Source organism: Sinohyriopsis cumingii, chromosome 2 (genome assembly GCF_028554795.1).
Source record: "Sinohyriopsis cumingii isolate HCF-2022 chromosome 2, ASM2855479v2, whole genome shotgun sequence".
Taxonomy (NCBI): Eukaryota; Metazoa; Mollusca; class Bivalvia; order Unionida; family Unionidae; genus Sinohyriopsis; species Sinohyriopsis cumingii.
Window position 1 is genome coordinate 33,891,165 of NC_142962.1, and position 22,087 is coordinate 33,913,251.

The following is a 22,087-nucleotide window of genomic DNA, read 5'->3' on the forward strand; positions in this document are numbered from 1 at the left end:
AAAATTCAAAACTTAAGAAAAGCAGTCTTTTTTATCTCTATCAGAATTTATTCAAAGTGTAATTCAAGTATTTTTCTGGCTCAGAAACTTGGCCTAGACCTACAGTAATCATGTGGGACAAACTAGACATAAGAAATCTTCTGGTGAAAACACCCTGGCACTACTACATTTCATTAGGAGTTGCAATAATGAGTCTCAAGGTATTGTGGCATCCCTACTGGGCAACAGATTGGCACCATTTTCAGCAAGAAACAAGTAGACATTGTAAGAAATCTTCTGGTGAAAAGCCCACGTCAATATAACTTTCCTTTCCAGAGGAATAGCTATATCAAGATTTTCAAGATTGCCACTGTTGGCCCAATTATGTCTGAACAGCAACATTTTCAATTAGGATCAACTAGATCATGGGATGAATGTGTGTATGAATTTTCATGGAAATCCTCTATGTAGTTTAGGAGGAATAACAATAACAAACTTGTACAATGACCATTTGTGCTAGAAGTGCACATGTGATAACATAAAAAATGTTCCACGCTCATTAACAAGGCAACACATGCAACCGTTATCGAACAAATCAAACTTGCTTCCAAATATTTAAGAAATTCAAATAATTTTCTGCAAATAAATGGACAAAACTGGAGAAAGAATTTTTTTTTTTTTTTTACAAACACGTATGTTTCAGGAACAAAAATCAAGACAATTACTGCAAACAAATCTCTACTCTATAAATGTGTAGAGAGATTCTGATCCTTAATTACAACAATGCACACAGTTTACGAGCCTGCAAATGTACATTTTCTCCCACATTAAAAAAAAAATATACACCTTTCAGTTATAAATTGCATTCTTTTCAATCTACAATGGCAATTATTTTAGCTTTTTTAAAACTGTTCTCTTTATCTTACAGATCATGTATTCTAAAATGTATTTGTTACACTTGGTTTTCATACTATTTGCAAGGGGAAGAACTATGTAACAACCGGAGTTTCAATAGTCAACATTATGGGTTACTTTTCTTGCTTTAACTAAGGACAGAGAAAGTGAGAAAGCAAGCAAGCAGGACAGATAATTTAAAAGAAAAATGATATTAGTCTAAATTGCATGCAATTTTAACTGCTAAACTTCATTAATATATATACAAATAGCATATTAAACTTCACTGGATCTCACAACAGATATGGGGTACTTGAAATCAAAATTGGATCTGAGGTGTGGCTTTCAAATTGGTAACAAGCTCAGCAAATCCGATGTAACATAGCCTTATTAACATTTGTGGATCTCACTCATTACTGAACTTGATGATGTAAGCATATACTTAAGTTTAATCAAAAGCAGATCGGTAATATGGCCTTCAGATTGGTAACATATCCAGCCAATTGGACAAAGGACCTCCTCATGAATATGCATAGATCATGCTCATATTCAAATTCATTCAAGATATTGATATAACTTACAATCCATGTTTTATGACAATCAGATGAAAAACATTACATCCAGTGATAACAAGCAAATGCTGACAGATGGATGCTAGACATGTGACCATACCATAAGCTAACTAGGCCGAATGGCAAGGTGAGCTAATAATAAATACTGCTCTCCCCAAAGTTAGATCATACCATTTCATGTTTACAATAATATTTACAAAGACACCGCAAGTTCATCTCAAATGACTTTCAGCATTATCTCTTGATCTACTTACATCAGTGGTCCTTCTACCAAGCAGGAGGTAAGTGGCATGTATATCATCATATTTCTGCTGTGTTATGGAGTCCTCAATATCTTTCCTGCTGTAACCCATATTAACCATGATTTCTGTAATTGAAACGAGAATAGAACAATACAATTTGCCCTGAAATTCTTATATGAAACAAAAGCTAATGCCAAACAAATCTGCAAAACACTTACATATCAATATTATAAGATTAAACAGGTATAATGAAACATCAAAATAATAAATACTAAACTGCTAAATAAATAAATACCATAAGTACCACAGGACTGAAATGTTACCAAGTTGAAACTTCTATTTTGAGTTGCTGTCATTTTTGCTGATTCAAATTGTATTTTCAATGAAGCATAACATTAAGGTGTGATTTTTTTTAATTTCTGGAATTTAATATTCTTTATGGAATAATATTAGGTTCATCTGTAAGAACTTGTGCAGTTTGTACTATACATCATATAATGAAATTTCTTCCCAACACCCACCTTTTCTTGATGACACATTTGTCTCCATGTATGAATCAGCCTATACAGTAAAAACTTCAAAAACTCGTACATTGCTCACTCTAATACTAGGCATCGTTTTAACAATTTACTCAAGTCTGGATTTAGAACAATCTCAAGTCTTCAATGAATACCTGAAGCACCTGAAAACTTGAACAAAATAATTGGCCCTGAACAAGTTTTTGAAGTTGTACTGTACAAGAAAAACAACACATACAGAAAATAATTGGATACACAAGATACAATGTGTTAAGAAGCCTCTTCATCTGTGATATGCAGGACTGCAGGTGAATATGCACCATATTTACCAGTATCATGTACACTCAACTGTGAATATAGTCCCAGACCTACTGTCAAGTACTACGCTTGCAGATCAGTGTATTCACCATTACTGCTACTAATGATTTCATGTGTTTGTGAAGGCGATGAGTAGCAATGCTGTTCACATATGCATGAGTGTTATGCAAGGGTGAATACAGTGGTTAGAAAGGGAGTATGCAAGAAAGAACTGGGAAATGTATCAGATGTAATGACCTTGTTAGATTTGTAATTTGTGCTGCATTTAAAATGCACAAAATAGATGGCTTTGATGGCCATTTGGAATGAATCGATTGGTATGGTACTTAATTAAGACAAATTGTATTATTTAAGGAGTGCTCCTATTAGTAAATCTTGCATCAATTTAACAAATCTCTAGTCGACAACTTGCCATAACACAAAGCTTAATGTAATTTATGACCTGTCTATTCTGTGCCTATGTGGAAATTCTGTGACACATTTCTACAAAAATTAAACGGTTCTTAGTTCTAGGATCATAACCATTTGACCCTCATTCAAAATCAATAATTATAATCATAATGATAACTAAGTCATGCTTAGTTCTGAGCTTTCCATTTGATGACATACTTTAACAGCAGAAATAAATTGATATCACCAAGTACAGTACTGTATTTACTCATGATTAAGTAACACTTGACTGCAGCAATGATCAAACTCTGCCAATGTTTTGGCAGATCAGCATCCCTAGTATTCTCAAAACTCTCTGAGCATGAATTTCAAGCAGCTCAACACCCCAAAATCAGAAATGATTCTTCTATATATAGTGTATGTCCTTACATAATCAAAATGTGGCAGTCTTATATAGGGTGTCAAATACACAAATCACTTGAACAAACCAGCACCCTACTATCCAAAAAGAATGTCCTGGAATTAAAGATACGATCACCTCATCTCAGATATTTTTGAGTCACAAGATTTTGACATAGCAGATGTGCCACATCATATTAGTTATAATATCAGCATTGTTTTCACTCAGGACAAACTAGACACCATTTGACGAATTTTAGTGAAAAATGTAGATATGACCATCAAGTCTGTAATAATGATAACAAGATTTTCAAGATGGCCACCATGGTGACCATATTGGATGTCAGATCTGCATCACTGTCATTCAGGGCCAGCATTAAAAAAAAAGATTTCTGGTGAAATCCCAATGCCTAAACAACCGGAATAATAATATTTTCAAGATGACCACTGGTGGCCATATTGAATGTTCAGGCAGAATATTTTATATTTAAGACCAACATGACTTTCTATCAAGGAAGAATAGCAAAAAGATTTTGAAGATTTAAAATATTCACACTGGATCTCACACTGGTCAAATTTTTTATTGAAGACCAACTTCACACCTCAAGTAGTCTTAAAGTAAAAACCCAATGCTGATATGACTTTCCCTTCAGAAGTAGCAGCATTAAAGGTTTTCTAGATGGCAACTGTGGTGGTCATACTGGATGTCAGATTGGTACCATTTTTATTAAAGTCCAAATAGGTATTATGAGAAATCTTTAGTGAAAACCTCATATTGATCTGGCCATCAATTCAGAAGTAGTAGTGCAAACATGATGTTTTGGCTGGCTGCTATGTGGTGGCCATATTGGATAACTGAGCAGTTCTATTTTAATTTAGGATCAACCAGACCTTTGGATAAATGTATGCATATAGTTTCATGGTAATCCTAGTAGTTTTGTAGTAATAACAAACATGCAAAAAGATGAATATTGGACAAGAGACAATAGGCCTATGACCAGTAGAACTAACCACCATAAAGTTCTCTGTTTCTGCTTTATTCTACTCAAGTTACTGTCAAAATACACAAGTTTGAGTTCATGGCTCAAAAAGTTTAAAGAACACACGATCAAGTTTTCCTAATATTTCTACTTATGAATTCTGCAATACAATGTCCGGATCTGTTGGAATGCTACACTGCATCAGATCTTGTTTATTTTGTTCATAGTGGCTGTACATTATGCACAAGTAAATAAGAGGTGGGGTCATTAAGCCAAACAAAAAAATGTTTCAGGTCAGCTGATCATCCCAGTTTCTCATTGCTATTCCCAGCATTTTTTTCCCACAAGGTATAAAACAATACACTCAAAATCATATAAAGACAAAAAGCACTAACTCTGACATTAAATTCGAGTCAGTATGTTCATCGAAGGTAACTGTAAAATATGACTATTTGCCTTTTATAATCTGCAAGATAGAATTTGTCTAGCAACTGCTTATCTTGCTTAGTGCTATCAATATCGCCTTTCATTCTGCTCAGGAATATTAATGATCTATCCATATAGATCTTGCAGAATTTAAAAAATTTTCCGTAATTTTGCACAGCCTTCCATCTGTTATAATTTTCTGTTTTATTCTTTAGGTTTCAAAAAGCATTTTGTTAAATTCAGGCAAACAAACTCTACTACTCAATAATAAATCTCCTTTACAAACATGCATTTCAGCACGCAAACAACTTGTCTTTTCAAGTATAAAATCCTCTGGAGATGGATTTTTAAGAGTCATTCTTAAAGTATCTTGCATCAAAGGAAAGGTGCAGTCAAACACATTTGTCTCCTGCATTAAAGAGTCACTTAATCCAAATTTTTCCTTTATTTTCTATTGCTTACATTATCTTAAGCAAACCAGATTAACACTGAAACCAAAACTACTACCAAAACAAAATGTTCTATCAGGTAAGAAATAAAAAACAACACAATGAATTAAAAGAACAAATGGGAACTTTTTAAACAATTCAAGTTTAAAGTGAAAAGAACAGTTGACCAGCACAGCACGCAAAAAGTTCAAGTATCAGGCCTATTTATAGAATGATGTAGCAGATACTACTTGGACTATCTAGTTTGCAGAACTAAATCTATACATGCACAAATCTTAACTTTAGCCCTACATAGTATAGTTTATTGCAAACCTTAATGGATGGAGAAGTTTCAAACACAAATGTTAGGATATGTACTACAGTAATATTTTATTACTTCATTAACAGAAGAATGAAATACATAGCATCAGCATCACCGAGATATACTGCTCCATCTTTGTGATGGAAATTTGTTAGATTCCCCCCCTCAACTGTTTTCACATTTAACTCAAATGCTGCAACATCTACATATCCCAACACTTTTTTAAAATTATGTTTACTTGAACTCCATTTAAAAGTGCCACTAAATCCCTAGCTCCACCAATAGGGAACTGATAAAACAAAATCTAAAGTAACTGTGCACATTTACAGATCAAATATCGCAAAGTTCAGTCTCTATTCTGGTAAGTGTTGAAGACTATTATAATGCACATGCACTTATGGCCAGCATCATGTTTCTTGCCTGGTCTTCAAAAAACCACTGGGATAATGACTTTTTTCATATTGTTCCTTCAGCTGGAAGAACATCAGACTTGTAATCCATGGGTCACAGGCTTGATACCCACTCAGACCAGCCCAAAACCTGCTGCATGTGTCCTTGGGAAAGGTGCTTAGCTTCTATTTTCTCTGCATGATATGACTAATAATGTGTTGAAAATGCCATTCCAGGAAATCAGCCTTTCAAAAGAATGTTGACTCTACATATTTTCACATATCAAATTAGAGGTTCTACTTGATTATTTTACTCTCAGTGGGTCAGATGTAAGCATGAAGAGTTTGTTAAGATGGCTGCAACAATAACCTTGAGAAAACTATTAAACATGGATAGGAAATTACAAATGAACCTATGGCAGCAGAGATACAAAAACTATCTCAACCTGGCTTCTGAATGTCTACCCCTGCTGGTTAAGAATAAAGAATAGAACAGATGTGCCCTCCTGCGCATATTAAGTGGCAACCGAGGAATCCTGTTTGCTGCTAGATGCATCCTCTGATTGTGTTCCAAATGAATTTTTGTACATTTTGAAAAGCCTGCAGTTCATTCAGAAAAATGTTGATCTTGTTGTTGAGACATTTTATCAACCAACCATCCATACATGCATGCATCCATACATATATAAACAGATTCTAAGTATATCTGAAGCAGTTCAGCAATGATGCCCACAGGAAAGATAAAAGACTTGGAAGACAATGATAATGCCCTAGCTTTTTTATCTTTACAGTCCTTAGTCCATTTCTAGCCTCTGGCTCAAAAACCACCCAACATCAACATCTGGCGACCAAGAATACTTACGATGCAAGACATAGTACAACTGTGGTTAATTTATATGAATCTTTATAAGACAATAATTTGCAAATGTAGTCTCACCTGTTCCACCATGGCTTATTCCAAATAAGTCACTAGAGCATGAAAAAAATCGTAGGTCAATATGAAATCCTTTTACCTGTGATAAGCAGTATGCCCCACAATAAACACACTAATCAAGTTTCATGACTGTACATGCATCAATGCCAAAAAGAACCCAGCTAAATGTAAAACACATGATGCCTATACTAATGATAGACAAAACTGTCTCACCTATTCTTCACACAACACAACCAAAATGATGGTGATAGACAATGGATATCTGAAGCCAACAGAAAACAGTATGTACTATGTAAAAGGCCTCCAACATGTGAATCATTATCAGTACAACGGATCAATTAATACAACCAACTTCCCAGTCTACAGCTATGCAATGATGTATAAACCCAAACTAGTTAGTCCAAGTCTACCGCACATAACTATTTATAGCAGAGCACACCCAAATACCAACAGCACAGAACCTGATCTGCCACTAAATAATTAAGAGTGTCTACTCTGATATGCCAGAAAATGATGTAAAGGCAGATCTGTCCCTACACTGTTCACAGGGTGTTTTGGTGCTGTTACCTGAACATTTTTTCTCTTTTATGTTGGGGAGGTATGTTGAGAATTATCTTAGTTATAAAAGAAATCAGATTATGTTTAAACTGAACACAACTAAGGCCACAAAAACATCTGACAAGTCATTTAGACTGAATCTTTTTTCTGTTCACAAGCACAAAAACACCCCCATCTGACAGTGTTATACTAAAGAAATATAATGGGTCTTCAATAGCCAGCTATTCTAGAGTTGGGAAGCCCGTACCATACACTCGACAAAATTTTGCTTTATTTACATACTGGTGTATACAATGCATCAAGTGAGAATATCTCACAGATCTGTCATCACATATTGTAGGAACAGAGCAGGGTCCAATGTTCTATATATGACTGCAGGTGAACGGCAAATAACCAGATCTGTTATCACATATACCAACAGATTAGATCTATTGTTTTATTCTGCACTTTACTGCATGTGAAAAGCCTACACCCAGATCTGTCATCACATAATGTGCTAACAAATCAGCATCTATTGTTTGTTCTACATATGACTGCAGTGAACAGCCTATAACCAGATCTGTCATCACATAATGTGCTAACAAATCAGCATGTATTGTTTGTTCTACATATGACTGCAGTGAATATAGCCAGATTTGTCATCACATAATGTATTAACAACCCAGGGTCCCTTGTTTGCTCTGCACATTACTGTATCTGAATATCCTAGACCTAGATCTGTGATTACATAATGTATCGACAGATCGGGATCTATAGTTTGTGCTACACATCATGTGATGGTGGATCTAACTCTATGCTGTTGCTGGGATTCTGACAGCTACTGGAATCGACTTGCAAACTTTTCCCAACTTTTCCACTGACCATATGCCCAAATTTCCCTGATCACAAGCTTCATGTCCAACACTGACACACACAAATTCCTTCATTAAATATAGAAAACAAAGGAACTGACCATATTTCTCCAATAACGAGATGGAATATAATCAAAAGTCTGAAGGATTGACATAAAAAGCCATGATACCTTTAAATAAATTCAGAGGTTACTCCTAACATTTTGCACTTAAGAAACCTGGTAAGTTCCACAAAACAGTACAAGCCAAGGAAATCACACAATTCCCAGCATTTCTGTCCACATTAAAAGGTCCTTTACTGAGGGTATGAAAATTCCTGCCTCTTAATGATTTTTTATTAAATTTTCAATTTTTCTTGAGTCAGGAAATTCAAGTCATTTTCCATTGTGTCCTGAAATCCAAAAATTCCCCTTTTCCTGACCTGTGGGAACCCTGTGTTCAGAGACGGGTGCACATTATAAATCAGCAAATACAGTACACATATTTCTAGGCTGTGCTTGGTCAAAAGCGAAGACGCGCTTTTTACCTATTCTCTTAGGATCAAGGTGGTCTTTTGATGGCTCTTTGTAGGGCTTTAATTCTCTATCTTCATGACCCATATTGATCCACCGGTCTTTCATAATTGTCTGATCAAAACAAAAATCATCCTTCAGTGACAAAGGTATGTACAACATAGCATAATGTAAGCCAATTTGCAGATGTGGCAAATCCAGAAAAGGGATGATGACAAAAAGACCAAAAAAGGTCATAGTAATTTCAGATTTTTGGTATGCATTTGCAATGAAAATATTATCAACACAAAAAAGAATGTTGTAATGAAATTAAATGACCCTAAAGTGGTTTAAAATTAGTTTCAGTATTTTTTTTCTTCAAAATTCTGTTGACAGAATAATCTTAAAAATAAGGTCAGTATGGACATATGAATTTAAGTAAAATATCTGACAACCCTTTTTATTCACCAACTCTGCAAATTCTTACACACACATACATATATATATAGATATATACTATGGAACAAAATCTTAAGCTTCAGTCTTCCCCGTCTTTGAGAATATTGCAAAAAAGCATAACTGACAATTTACTCTCGACACATATAGCCAAAGAATGCCACAAATGTTTAAATCTCTGGTAACAGAGGTGGAAGGAGATACTATATAGTCAAGTGTACAAGAAATTTTGTAATGATCTACATGGAGAAATTAAGATTTTGGGGTATATATTTAAAGTACATAATAAATGTATCTATATAATGCACCTGACAGATCAAGTTCTACCCTGTTTGATTTACATGATTTTACACAAACAATGTCAACCCTGTCCTGCCAGTGCCGTAAACAATATCAAATTTAGCTCCAAAGCCGAGTGCCTGACCTACATGATCAATGAAGTAAAGTTATAATTTTAAGGACATCACCCACGAAATGTGTGAGGGTTTAAGTTTTTGAAAAATGGATATTTTACATCACTAATGGCCAAAGAAATCTAAATCTGATTGAAAATGTACAAATTCCTGTGCATTTTCTCAAGTTCTAGTGCTACACTTTCCATTCTTGATGGGTTATTTCATATGAAAAATTGGCCAAGGTACCCTATCACTAACTGAATATAAAATAACAGCTGAATGAGCATCTAAAATTTCATTTAATTTGCACAATTCAAGATAACAGATTGCACTTATCAAATACACAAAGAAGAGTTCATCTTTTCTATGTGACATAGTTATCAAGATTATGGCAGTTTTGCACAAAGGTCTTGTATACTTTTTATGGACTTCATCATTTCTTTTATATCACTGCAATAAATCTGTTTAAAAACTTTTCTTTTGCTCATTTAATACAAAAGTTGCAATGATGTTATTTGAAGTCCATTATCTCTCAGAGTTCATAGTGCTATGATTCACTTGGGTATCACTTTACAATATTTATCACAGAATAATCACATCATTTCAATCTGCACAGGAAGTGCAGATTTGCCAAGACTTCCTCAACTAAAAGTAACACCTCTATTTCTTTTTTTTAAAAACCATTTTGATCGTCTTCTCTAGAACTGATGACTGCAGACCGGGAAGACAAAGCTTAAAATATTGTGTTCTCCAATTATGGCTATAATCACATGATAATGACAACATAAAATGATACAATACCAAACAGCTTGCACATATATGGCCAAAATAAGATGTGCTTGATAAATACATAGGAAAAACACTCATGGCAGCCTGGTAAAAGACGAAATGGCTGCATAGAGACATTACCTATCCGCACGGGATCGAGTTGGTCGATCGGTGGCTCTACGTATGGTTTAAGTTCATCATCCTCCATTCCTATATTCATCCACTTCTCTCTCATTATACTCTGTCACCAAAACCAAGGAGAAAAGCAAAAACATGATTAGTATCACTAGCGGAGAAAGAGAATCCCTTTTGACTGCTGTACAAGTTTATCCTCTAAATGGGCAGAAATCAATATAGAAAAAATGAGTGTAATCCATGATTACAGAGCTCACCTTTACAAAACTTTAAATAGTTTCTAGTTGTGACCTTAATGATTAATTATCAGGCAGAAAATGAATTCAACTGAAGTGATGTTGACAATAAAATGTTGGCCCTTGTGACATGGAATGAAGTCATAAAACATTTAAAAAAAGATGTAAATCATTATTCCTAAAACCTGTTCAAGAAGTTATTATCATTTTCTACTTACAGAAGCTTGATCTTACTGGGTGAAAGCCACAGCCTTCGAGTGACCTTGTGTCACAACCAATATGATTAGTTTTAGAAGCATTGTTCATACATCGGTAATTATCCTGATTAGCCACTATTGCCAAGGTTTCTATGAAATGCCTGCAGTTGATTACTCATTTACTTCCTGTACTCATTCACATGTACAATACAGTTAGCGTGCTGAGGGTGGTCTACCACACATACAATTTATAATCATCAAGATGGAAAATTTACACTAAAAAACATTTGCACTTCCATGGTTAGAAAGTTCATGACCTAAATACAAATACTTAACCTATGTTAATAAAGCATAAAATGCAGATCAAAGTGGCATTCTTTTGTTGGAAGGGTATAGTAGTGAAAGACGAATCTAACAAAAATAAATGTACTTTCGACAACAAAAATTACAAATTTCTTGAAGCATAAAGTCTTTGCCACTGTGACAGTTTTTTGCATTAACAGTGTAGTGTTTATCAAAATGAATCCCCTCACCAGTTTCATTGATTCCAAGTAGGTAGTACGCATATAGCATATAAAAAATTCATGGTAAAGTTCTAACTGTCAAAACCATAAACCATTAATGTAATTAAATGTTTAGGCCATCACTCCTAAGGATAGGTGCTATGAGATCAGTGATTTTTCTACCATTTTCAAATGTTGATCTTTTACAGTCAATTAAAACAATACAAAATAAAAGATTCTTGAACATTCAAATGATTCAATAGCAGTGGCTTCATTGACTCTTTAGATCAAATGCTACACCGTGAAATAACTTCTCTCCCAGACCCAGCATAGTAAAATAACATTTTTTTATGTTCAGAGTGGGAATTATTCTACATTCGAAATTGGGAACAATTGAATGTGTTTGGCATTGGGAATGGAGATGAATTTAGTACTGAAGAAAAGGCCAAGACATATTTCTGAAAATCCACTCAAAAGTATTGCCAAGGACATAGAACAGGAAGAAAAAATGTCTGAGATGCAGAGTTTATATATGGTATATGCTTTTGTACAAGTGGACACTGATGCAGATGCTGACTTTAGTAAACACTTCTCTACTTCACATGGTTACGATAAATGTACATCAATTCCTTGAATGCTGATTACAGTTCCATCAATGTTTCATATGGCCAGCTCATACAGAATTATGTAGCATTTCTAACATAAAATGTCATGTCGGATTACCAAGTCCGGACAGGCATGGACTTGTCATTCAACTAGAGTCATTGGTGAAAAATGTGCAGACATTGCCCCCCCCCCCCAATTTTATGTATCTGGATCATAAAATCTGGAAAAATCTGTTTCCTAATTCATATTCAGAATCAATGTTTTACTGTCTATATTGTCTATGTCAAAGTTTGCTTACATATCCTTCCTACACACCATCTTTCCCATTTTATGCATGAAACTAACAACGAACCCAAATCAACTTTCTGCAGCGAAAACACAATTTACAACAAAGTTATGCTCAAGCTATTTTTTTTTTACCTCTAAAAGCCTAAAGAAAAACAAATCAGCCATTGGTTCATTTTGCATTCAAATTTGTACATGTTATATGGTACTTAATTTCAATTTTGTATTCATTATGCAAAATTCATGACTAATATTTTTACCATTCCAGACTGCACTAATTTAATGGAATTGATTCAATTTTAAGAAATATATTACTTGAGCACTTCATTGGTTCAGCTGATGGCACTATCATGCCTGCACACTATTATCTAGCAAAATCTTTAATATTAAACTTTAAAATAATTTTTAATACTGATTATACTGCAGCTGCCATCACTGCCAGTGAAAAGTGATACCTAGCAGGAAGTCTCACCATTTCTTCATTCAGTCAAGACTAAACATACCACATTTATTGAGATATGGCCTACCACCATCCCATTTTTAAAAATGATGGTCTAGGTTTACCAAAGATATCTTGGATAATAAGCCCACCACCCATTGCTTTCTGATCAATTGTTAAGTTTTGCCCCAAAGTCTTAACATGGGTGAAATCCTGTTGGTAGTTGTACATGCACAGCAGTCAAACCATCAGACAGTCCTTTAATCAATGTCGATCAAGTGATATAAACCAACACCATGAATGTCAGTGGGTTCTTTTTCTTACTGCTGGTTATGCATTGTAGTTATACTGAGAGTAGGTCTAAGCTAAGCTACTAAAAGGATGAAGAAAATTATATGCAAGAAGAAAATTCATTTTAGGTATATAAATCTTTGATTCATAAAGCTTCAATTATAGCTCAGCCTTTGAACTCAAAGGCATACTGAAGAAACTGGCTTGAGTACAATGTACTAGTCTGTACAGATTTTGATGAACATATTTTGAAAAGGTGTAAGCAGATTGATTAGCAAACATGAATGCATAAAATATATAGGCAAAGACCAAGGTGCATTTTCCCTTGAAAGATCAATGATATTTGTGTGTGTGTGTGTGTATGTATATATATATATATATATATATATATATATATATATATATATATATATATATATATATATATATATATTTCGTTCTATAAGGAAGTAAGATAAATTAAGATTAATTTATTTATATGCAATGATCTCATTGATTATTGTGTCCAAGAATTTCACAATATATGAATGTACGTATAAAGTTTCATGGTAATCATCCAAGTTGTTTAGGAAGATTGGTGATAACAAACTTGTGTTAACGGGCAGATGGATGACGGACAACTATCCCATAAGCTTTTTTGTACTATAACCAGTCGAGATAAAAACTGTTTAGTAAGTGAAGCTAAAATCTGAGCTAAGATGATAATTTTGAAACCACAGCTGAAAGAACGCACCTGGAAATTCTATATCCCACTCATCAAGAACGTATTATGTAAGGCATCTTAATTAACCTTTTTAATGAGGAATTTCACTAACCTACAGAGTATAATAAAATCTGGGCCGTCTTTTGACATTTTCGGACATCCCAATAATAAAGATGTAAGCTTTGTTTCCAAGTTAACCAAATAAAAGTAATCTCTTGGCACACTTGAAGATGACAGATCCATGTCCAAGTTACTTGCCCTTAGATGTACCTTATAAAGAAGCGTACACATTGTCACTTCAACCCACTGCTTGAAAGACAAATGTTTACATTAGAACTTGTGTGCAAACAACACTAATGCACAGTGGAGAAATAAATGAGGAATTGACCCCAAGTGAATCAGCACCCTAAATGAACTCCAACACTGCCAAGGCCAAGCTTCAATCTTTTTCTATCACCAACATATATTTAAGAAGCAAAGATTCGTCTCTTTTTATTTTCATGAAAACAGAAAATAAACAGCTAACACAGTATGGTGCACTAGGAATTTCATCATTTAAAGTGAATAACATATAGCCTAATGAACAAAACTGAAAATAACATTAACCAAGAGAAAACTCAGACATGTCTAACAGGGTGGCTACTGACGGAACTCAAAAATACTAGACATTCCTTTGCAACAAACAAAAATGATCATGTTAACAGGACAGACCAGCCGAGAAATGGGTTGTCCAGTATGAAACCAGATAAACAACCATATTATGAACTAGTTACATTAATCATGTTACTCTTAATTTTTTGGGGGGAAAATTCAGAACATCTTTCATATTCCTCAGAATATATGTTAAACTGTAAATTTTTGTACAGCAATACCTGTAAAAAAAAAAAAACTCATGAAATTTTATTACATCCTGGCACCTTAACAGTTCCACTGCAACTCTAAACAATCCAGGCTTGTGTCTCAAATTAACATACATAAAAAAGTACAGGTTCAAAATTACACTATATACAACTAATCAAATTGATCTGAAGCAACTGCAATCCATACAATGACTGATCAAAAGTCTTTTTAAGGGACTGACATTCTAGTGTTCAAAAAGATTTTCAAGGAATTTTTTTAAGACAAGACTAATTGTTTTCTATGTGCAGTAATAATATATTTTCAAATTAACTGTTGTTGAAACCATTTATTCAGGACAAATCAGACACTATTAAATGATGTCTGGGGAAGACCCAATACCAACATGGCCATCCATTCAGGAGAATTAGTGAAAAGATTCTCAATATGTTCTATGTAGCAGCCATACTGGATCGCTTAAAAACGAGCCAGAACACACAATACTGGATGTCAGATTGCCATTATTTTCATTCATGACAAACTATACACCTTAACAAGTCCTCTAGTGAAAAACTTTAGTATTGTGCTGAATATGAACAAGGGAATCAGCACTCTGCTTTATGGTGAGTGTATTAACAATAACCTAAATTTACATGCAATATATTTAAACTGCTAAAATGAGAGACCATCAGTTAACATGACACTTCGTTTTTAGGCAAGCATAGAACCCTTGATGCAGAGATGTTTCTTCTAGGATTTTATCATAATGTGGATTTCCCCCATCACAAAAATAAAGGGGAAGTAGGAAACAGCCATAGTTAATATTTACATAACACTTTAATACGGCTCTCTCTCTCTCTTCCTGCACAACTATAAGACCCCACTGGAAATCAAAATCTTTAAAGATGTTGCCGCTAGTTATATAAGCAATAATCTGTTGATTGTTTCTGAGCTTAATCTGTTCCTTATCTGTGTAAAATAGTTCTGTAATGATAACCCTTTTCAGTCCACAGTCTGAAGGGGTATACACGTAGTTAGCATATCCAGCTTGAAAACTGAATAAAAATAAGAAAATGAAGTTATACATTTTGTATTTACTTATTAAGTTCTTTCTTCCATTCTTTTCATCAGGCCACACTAATCACGCAGTTTTATTAAAGCCACAATAATCAGCGGATAAGAAAATGAAGTTAGTATCATTAACATTTTATATATAATAGGTTGGCACTAAAGGTTTCAAGATAAGGAGACCAAAAGCGGAAGATGTACTATCTTAGTTAGATTGAAACTGAAGACAAACAGCAATTTCAGTATCTTGAAGTACTAATATAGTATATGTTCTGATACACCGAAAAATTAAATAAGACAATATTAGTTTTCAATGATATATGTATTACTGTAGTTTTGACAATCATTTATCGTTCGATTGATAAACAATAGGTTGTTCTACCTAGCGATAAACTCCGAGGATGACCAAATATCGGGACCAGGTTTTTATGTGGCTCCACCTGTTGAAAAGATAACTGGCTAGAATCCCTCATTCTTCCTCAGGCTTGAAACCTAGTTCTATTTATCCAAGTGACAGGTTGAATTTTAAAAAAATTGCCCTCAGGTTAAAAACCTAGCAGTATTTGCCCATGTGACATGTTGATGGTAGCTGTTAACATTTTGTTAGAAATGTAAATCTGCCTTCAGGCTGGCAGTACTTGCCTATGTGAGAGGTTGATGGTAGCTGCTGGTACTTTGTTGGAAATGTGAATTTGCACTCTGGCTAGAAACCTAGCGTAGTTGCCAAAGTAAGAGGCTGAAGTTGGTTAAGTATTCTCTGAGAAAGCACTTTACAGTTTCAACCTTTCCTATTTTAAATTATGAGTTAGTATTTTGTTAATAACAGAACCAAGAGAAACAGCAACTATTTTCCTCCATTCTGTTGCTGCAAATTGTATGATACCATTAAAGTTGTTGTTGTTGTTGGGTTTAACGCCATTTTTCAGCACACGATAGGCTATACATGGCGGCCAGTATTAATGGTGGAGGAAGAACCAGGGAAAACCCCGGAAAAAACCACCACCCCACGAGAAGCTGCTGGCAAGCTTTTTCACATACCCACATTGGCTGAATCCAAGACTCGAACCGGTACAGAGGTGAGATGGCAGTGATCCGTATCAAAGAGTGCTTTAGACCACTCGGCTACCATTAAAGATAACATCAGTGAAAGATTTCCATTTGTTACTCACGAAGTTAACAATAATTTACAATTTTGAATAATCAAAACTGGCACATGAAAATATTTAAGGAGTTATAATTAAAAGCAATACACTTTTTGATGTACCAAGAGTATATACATATAAATTATATTTATTTTGCATGCAAATTTTGTAAAATGGTTTACAAAAAGCTATAGTGCATACTGCTCTGTGCTAATCCAAAATAATAAAAATTTGTCAATAAGACAACAACTTTATTTCTTTTGTAATCCTGAAATACAGAGGCAGTGTGGTTGACAAAATATGTACCATAAATGAGCTAATTTGGCTCTTTTATAAATGCACCTTATGATCTAACAGTACACCTCATTGAAAACATATTTAGTGGGGTATGCAGGAATTTCTGATGACTACGAATGTTAGTATCAGGTACAAAGTAATAAACTTATCATAACAGATTAAACTGAACCCAAGAATTTTCAAGATGATATGTGAACATGACTTACTTGCGTGAAATGCATGCCCATCTGCAAATGGTGCAGATTTGTATCAGCAATCACTTATTGCAAATGTAAGCATTGGTCTATGCTGTTCTTTCTACATATAATTTCAAGTGAATAGTACATAACCAAGGGGGCCCAGAGTGGCCGAGTGGTCTAAAGCGCTCTCCGTCACGTATCACTGCCATCTCACCTCTGTCTGCGTGGGTTCGAGTCTCGGGCTCGGCCAATGTGGAAATGTGAGAAAGCTTGCTGGTAGCTTCTCGTAGGTCGGTGGTTCTTTCCAGGGTTTTCCCAGGTTCTTCCTCCACCATTAATACTGGCCGCCATGTATAGCCTATCTTGTGCTGAAAAATGGCGTTAAACTCTATAACAACAACAACATAACCGAGTTCTATGTGAGAATTGAGTAATGATAGCAGATATGCTGTTCCTTCTACACATAATTTCATGTAAGCAGAACAAATCCAGCTTTGTTAGTGCATTTATGCAATGCCAAGGTCTATGCTGTACATTGTACATAAAAAAATTTGTGTGAACAGCACAAATCCACATCTGCCAAAGCATTATGTAATGCTCGAGTCTATGCTCTTCATTCTACAATTTTGTGTGAACAGTACAAATCCACAACTGCCAGAGCATTATGTAATGCTCGAGACTATGCTATTCAGTTTACATATATTTTCATGTAAACAGTGCCCGCCAAGATCTGTCTGAGGATTATGTTATGCCAGGATCTATGCTGTTCATTCTACATGTAATTTCGATTTAACAGAAGAAACCCAGATCTGTCTGGGCATTTTGAAATGCCAGGGTCTATGCTGTTCATTCTACATATAATTCTGTATGAACAGAGGATTACAGATCTGTCAGCATTCTGTAATTCCAAGGTATATGCTGTTCATGCTATATTTTCATATGCACAGTTCAAATCCAGGTCTGTCTGTTACATGATGCCTGGATCTATGCTGTTTATAGTTGGGTATACATGATATGTCTGGGTTATCACCATTGAGATTGTTTTGGTACAAATTCTTTTTCCATGATAACCATATACAGAACCAACCATTTCAACCTCTACACAGACTGGCATTCTTGTTATAAGTGAGTAGTTCAAGAGTTGGAAAGGTAACAAAAATAGAGGAGCTTCTGCATTATGATAACATATGATCATATCTGCTGGCATAACATTATCAGATTAATCATCATATCAAGTCAATCAAATTGTTACCAATTAACATGGTGGTTTCCCATGATGTAGGGTCTCACTGAAAAACCCTGAAACAAAGCTTTCAACAATTTTTACAGAGAGGACAAAATTACCACTGTTGCAAGAAAAATAAATACAACAACGTTAGTTTATTTATTGTTATCTGACTAAAACAAACCAACCTACAAAAGAAAGAGTACAAGAACAATATTATCAAATTGCACATAATTATATCAATATTATAACTGGATATTTATACAAATAACACATAGCATTAATTTCCGATTTCTCAAGTAAATGTTCTGCTTACCTCTAAACTGGCCCTTTTTGTTGGATTTAATACTAAAAAACGTTTTAATAAATTTTCACAGTCTGTTGACATATAGAAAGGTATCCTGTATTTTCCTCGTAAAACTCTTTCTCTGAGTTCCTGAAAAGACAAAGAAGAAAAAGAAACTATTAATTGATTAGACATTTTACCATATAAACATTACAATATACAGTCAAACCCACTTGTCTCAACCTTGGTTATCTCAAGAACCCATGTATGTTGAGTGTATGTATGGTCTTTGTGGTCGCGTGTATGATCAGTGAATATGTTAACAATTTATGGCAATTACAACATATTTCTTTGCATACAAGTATGTAGAAAAGCATGTATTGTCGATGGCTTGAAGAAGAAAAAAAATATTTGAAATTGAAAAAAGAAAACTTTTCTAGAATATGGGTGGAGAACACCCAAACATTTGGGCTTTGATGTATATTATTTTTCTTGTATAAAACGTACTGAACCCCAGATTGGATTGTTTTAAAGTTTGACAATTTACACTTTAATGTTGGCTTGTCCCAAAAACAATGATTTATCATCTCAATCTTTCAGACACTTGAGTGACTCTGTACTTTTTCATTGGGATCAAGGAGGAGTGTTGGGGATACAAAAATGTAATAATAAAGAAATACAAAAGCAATGGTTTCAGATAATTATCCAGGGCTCATACAGAATTTTAAATGATAAATTCAAATACTATTCCCAAACTTTCAAAGACCACAAACACAGATTTCTAAGACCTATTTTCACTAACATTTTGTATAAGAAAACAACAAATGCAAAATATTACGATATTGTTTAATGATTAAATGAAACTGAAGGGGTCATCAAAAGAAAGAAACCAGGAAAAACTCAACTACTTATGAATCTAACAACCCTGAACAATTTTATTTCTGATTATGGAAAAAATTAAAAATTTTTGGGTTTATTTCAATTTTCAAAGACTTTTAAAGACCTCAGGTTAATCTGCTCGATTTACCCAAACTTTCAGGGCCTTGAAAATGCTGCATCATTTTTCCCAAACTGTCAAAGACCTTTAAATACCGTATAAAACCTATTATCATCTGATATATTAAGCATGCATTTACATGTTTGCATTAACAGACATTACTGATCAAAATTCCATCTGATGAACATAGTAGAACTTTAAAATTATTATTTACAACAGTATACTTGTAAATAGTAATTATTTAAGATTTTGTTATTAATTTTTAATTCATTTCCTTCCAAGGTAGCATGAACATACGCCAGATAAAATTAATATGGGTAAGATTATATAATATATATATTAGCATCTTTTAGAGTGAATTTCCTTGTACATGAACAAGTTATCAATCAGCCTTAAAATTCAATTTTATTATTTACTGAAATAAAACACTTAGGTTATTACTATACGAACTTAACTACTAATATAAATATTGTCTAATGCAGTATAATTTATGCAACTTTGAAATTTTACATTTTTAAGAATAATTCAAATCATTTTCAATTAACGTATCACTTAAGCTGAAATATATTTCTTTGCCAAATACTGCATGTTTGACGGCAGTTAGCAGGGCGTTGTGTCACGTGATTTGGTAGGCAGAGCGATCTATCATCTCGCATAAGGACAACTGCAAGTTAGTACAAATCTTAATCAACTGCCCATAAACTGGCACTTCTGTTGTAATTTCTTCAAGTTCACTAAAATGGCAGTTTAAAAAACTATAAACTTGTCTGAATCAATCAATGTACCATGTACATGATAGCAAATGCACGTTTCCTCAGCTCGTACTGTTCGACCTAATTTCTTTGTTGCCAATAAAACATTATGTTAACTATTCATAAATAACACAATGAAAAATTAAAGCCAATACATGAACAATCTAAACCAGTCTTCCAACCCAATAAGCACTGTCAGTATGTGAGTGCATTTATTTTTGAAAAAAAAGGATTTTCTTAATCTAACCACTCACTTCTAGCTTCATTACAAGAGACCACTGATAGGATTGCAAATGTATGGTTTTACTATTTGTCTACATACTTGTAGTAATGTCAGGCATTGGTTAAATAGCATTTGCTTTGCTGCATTTTCTTTTTTGCATTTTCAAGAAAATGAGTCGAGTAACTCTGACCCTACAGTGCTTCTTGAATTCCGCAAAATAGCATTGTTCCGTAAGTTTCCAACCTATACAAATTGCATTTTTATGCTAAATCTTCAACAACACAATATTTAGTCATTTGCTTTCTATGAATTGTATATTTTCCATAAGATATTTACCCAATGGCTTACAAATACAGACAATTTCCCAGACACAGTGATGCTGGCCATTATTTCCCCATCAGAGGTACACTTGTGATTTCAAACTGGTTTTTATGAAGAATATAATGCACACATGGCTGTTAAAAGATCACCAATTCTATTCTAAGAACACAAATTGTTAGTTTCATACTACTGTTTAAGTTTTGAAAGAAGTTTGTATGCTATATAACAAATGAAAATTTCTGGAAATCAGGCATTGATAGTTGCCAACTTGCTCAGGAAAGTCTTAATGGTCAAGCAGCTATTAAAACAAGAGCTTGTGAATGTGCATGAGTTTGTTGGCACAATTGATATCAACACCAGCTATTTGATGGCTTGATGCATATCTACATTTCACCTTGGACTACAACACAACAAACCTCTCTGATGACCTAGTGGTTAGAGCATCCACCTCAGAAGTGGGAGGTCGTGGGTTCAAACCCTGGCAGAGTCAGACCAAAGACTTACAAAAATGGTACTAATAGGTGCTCAACATAAGAGGTTAGTGTTAGGACTGGTCAGCCTGGAGTCAAGATAATGTGACTGGGTGAGGCATCATGCTACATGTCTGCGGCAGGATGCCCCAGTGTTAGACATTACTATTAACTACAGACATCGTAGCGATATGACTGAAAAGTTGTTAAAGCTACGTTAAAAATCCTAATCTCACACACACACACACACACACACCACTATAACTACCAAAATAGGGCAAGGGAGCATCTCTAAAGTCTTAAACTACAGTGGGCTTATAGGAGGGTTGGCTACTTGGCTGCTGTGGTTGCATACTCTCCATGGAAATTGGGCTGCCCCATGGTTCTATCAGGCAGTGTTTGTTTATTAGCTAGTTTGAAGAGGCCAGTACTCAAACTATGTTGGTGGTCCTTAAAATCTTCAGATGTATTGGCAGGAATGAGACCCCCAAAATAAAGGCTCAAGTTCCAGGGGTATAGCTCCAAGAAGTTTCCCATGTGACATCTCCACAAATGGTGGAAGAACTTTGCCAGCAACAACATGGA

The 22,087-nt window shown here is 34.4% G+C and overlaps 1 protein-coding gene across 8 annotated transcripts in view; it reads right to left on the bottom strand.

The window, feature by feature from the left end:
• The window catches only part of LOC149804599 (MAP/microtubule affinity-regulating kinase 3-like), a 184,194-nt gene that overhangs the window by 59,286 nt on the left and 102,821 nt on the right, over positions 1–22,087 (bottom strand). For 7 of the 8 annotated variants that reach the window (XM_089942117.1, XM_089942151.1, XM_089942143.1 and 4 more), the window contains exons 10-12: positions 18,770–18,889; positions 10,452–10,551; positions 1,700–1,812 (exon numbers count right to left, since the gene is read on the bottom strand). In XM_089942117.1, the coding sequence (XP_089798243.1) occupies positions 1,700–1,812; positions 10,452–10,551; positions 18,770–18,889 (333 nt within the window). Of the gene's footprint in view, positions 1–1,699; positions 1,813–8,726; positions 8,827–10,451; positions 10,552–18,769; positions 18,890–22,087 lie in introns of all 8 variants that reach the window. The other variant, XM_089942108.1, reaches the window with a different exon arrangement.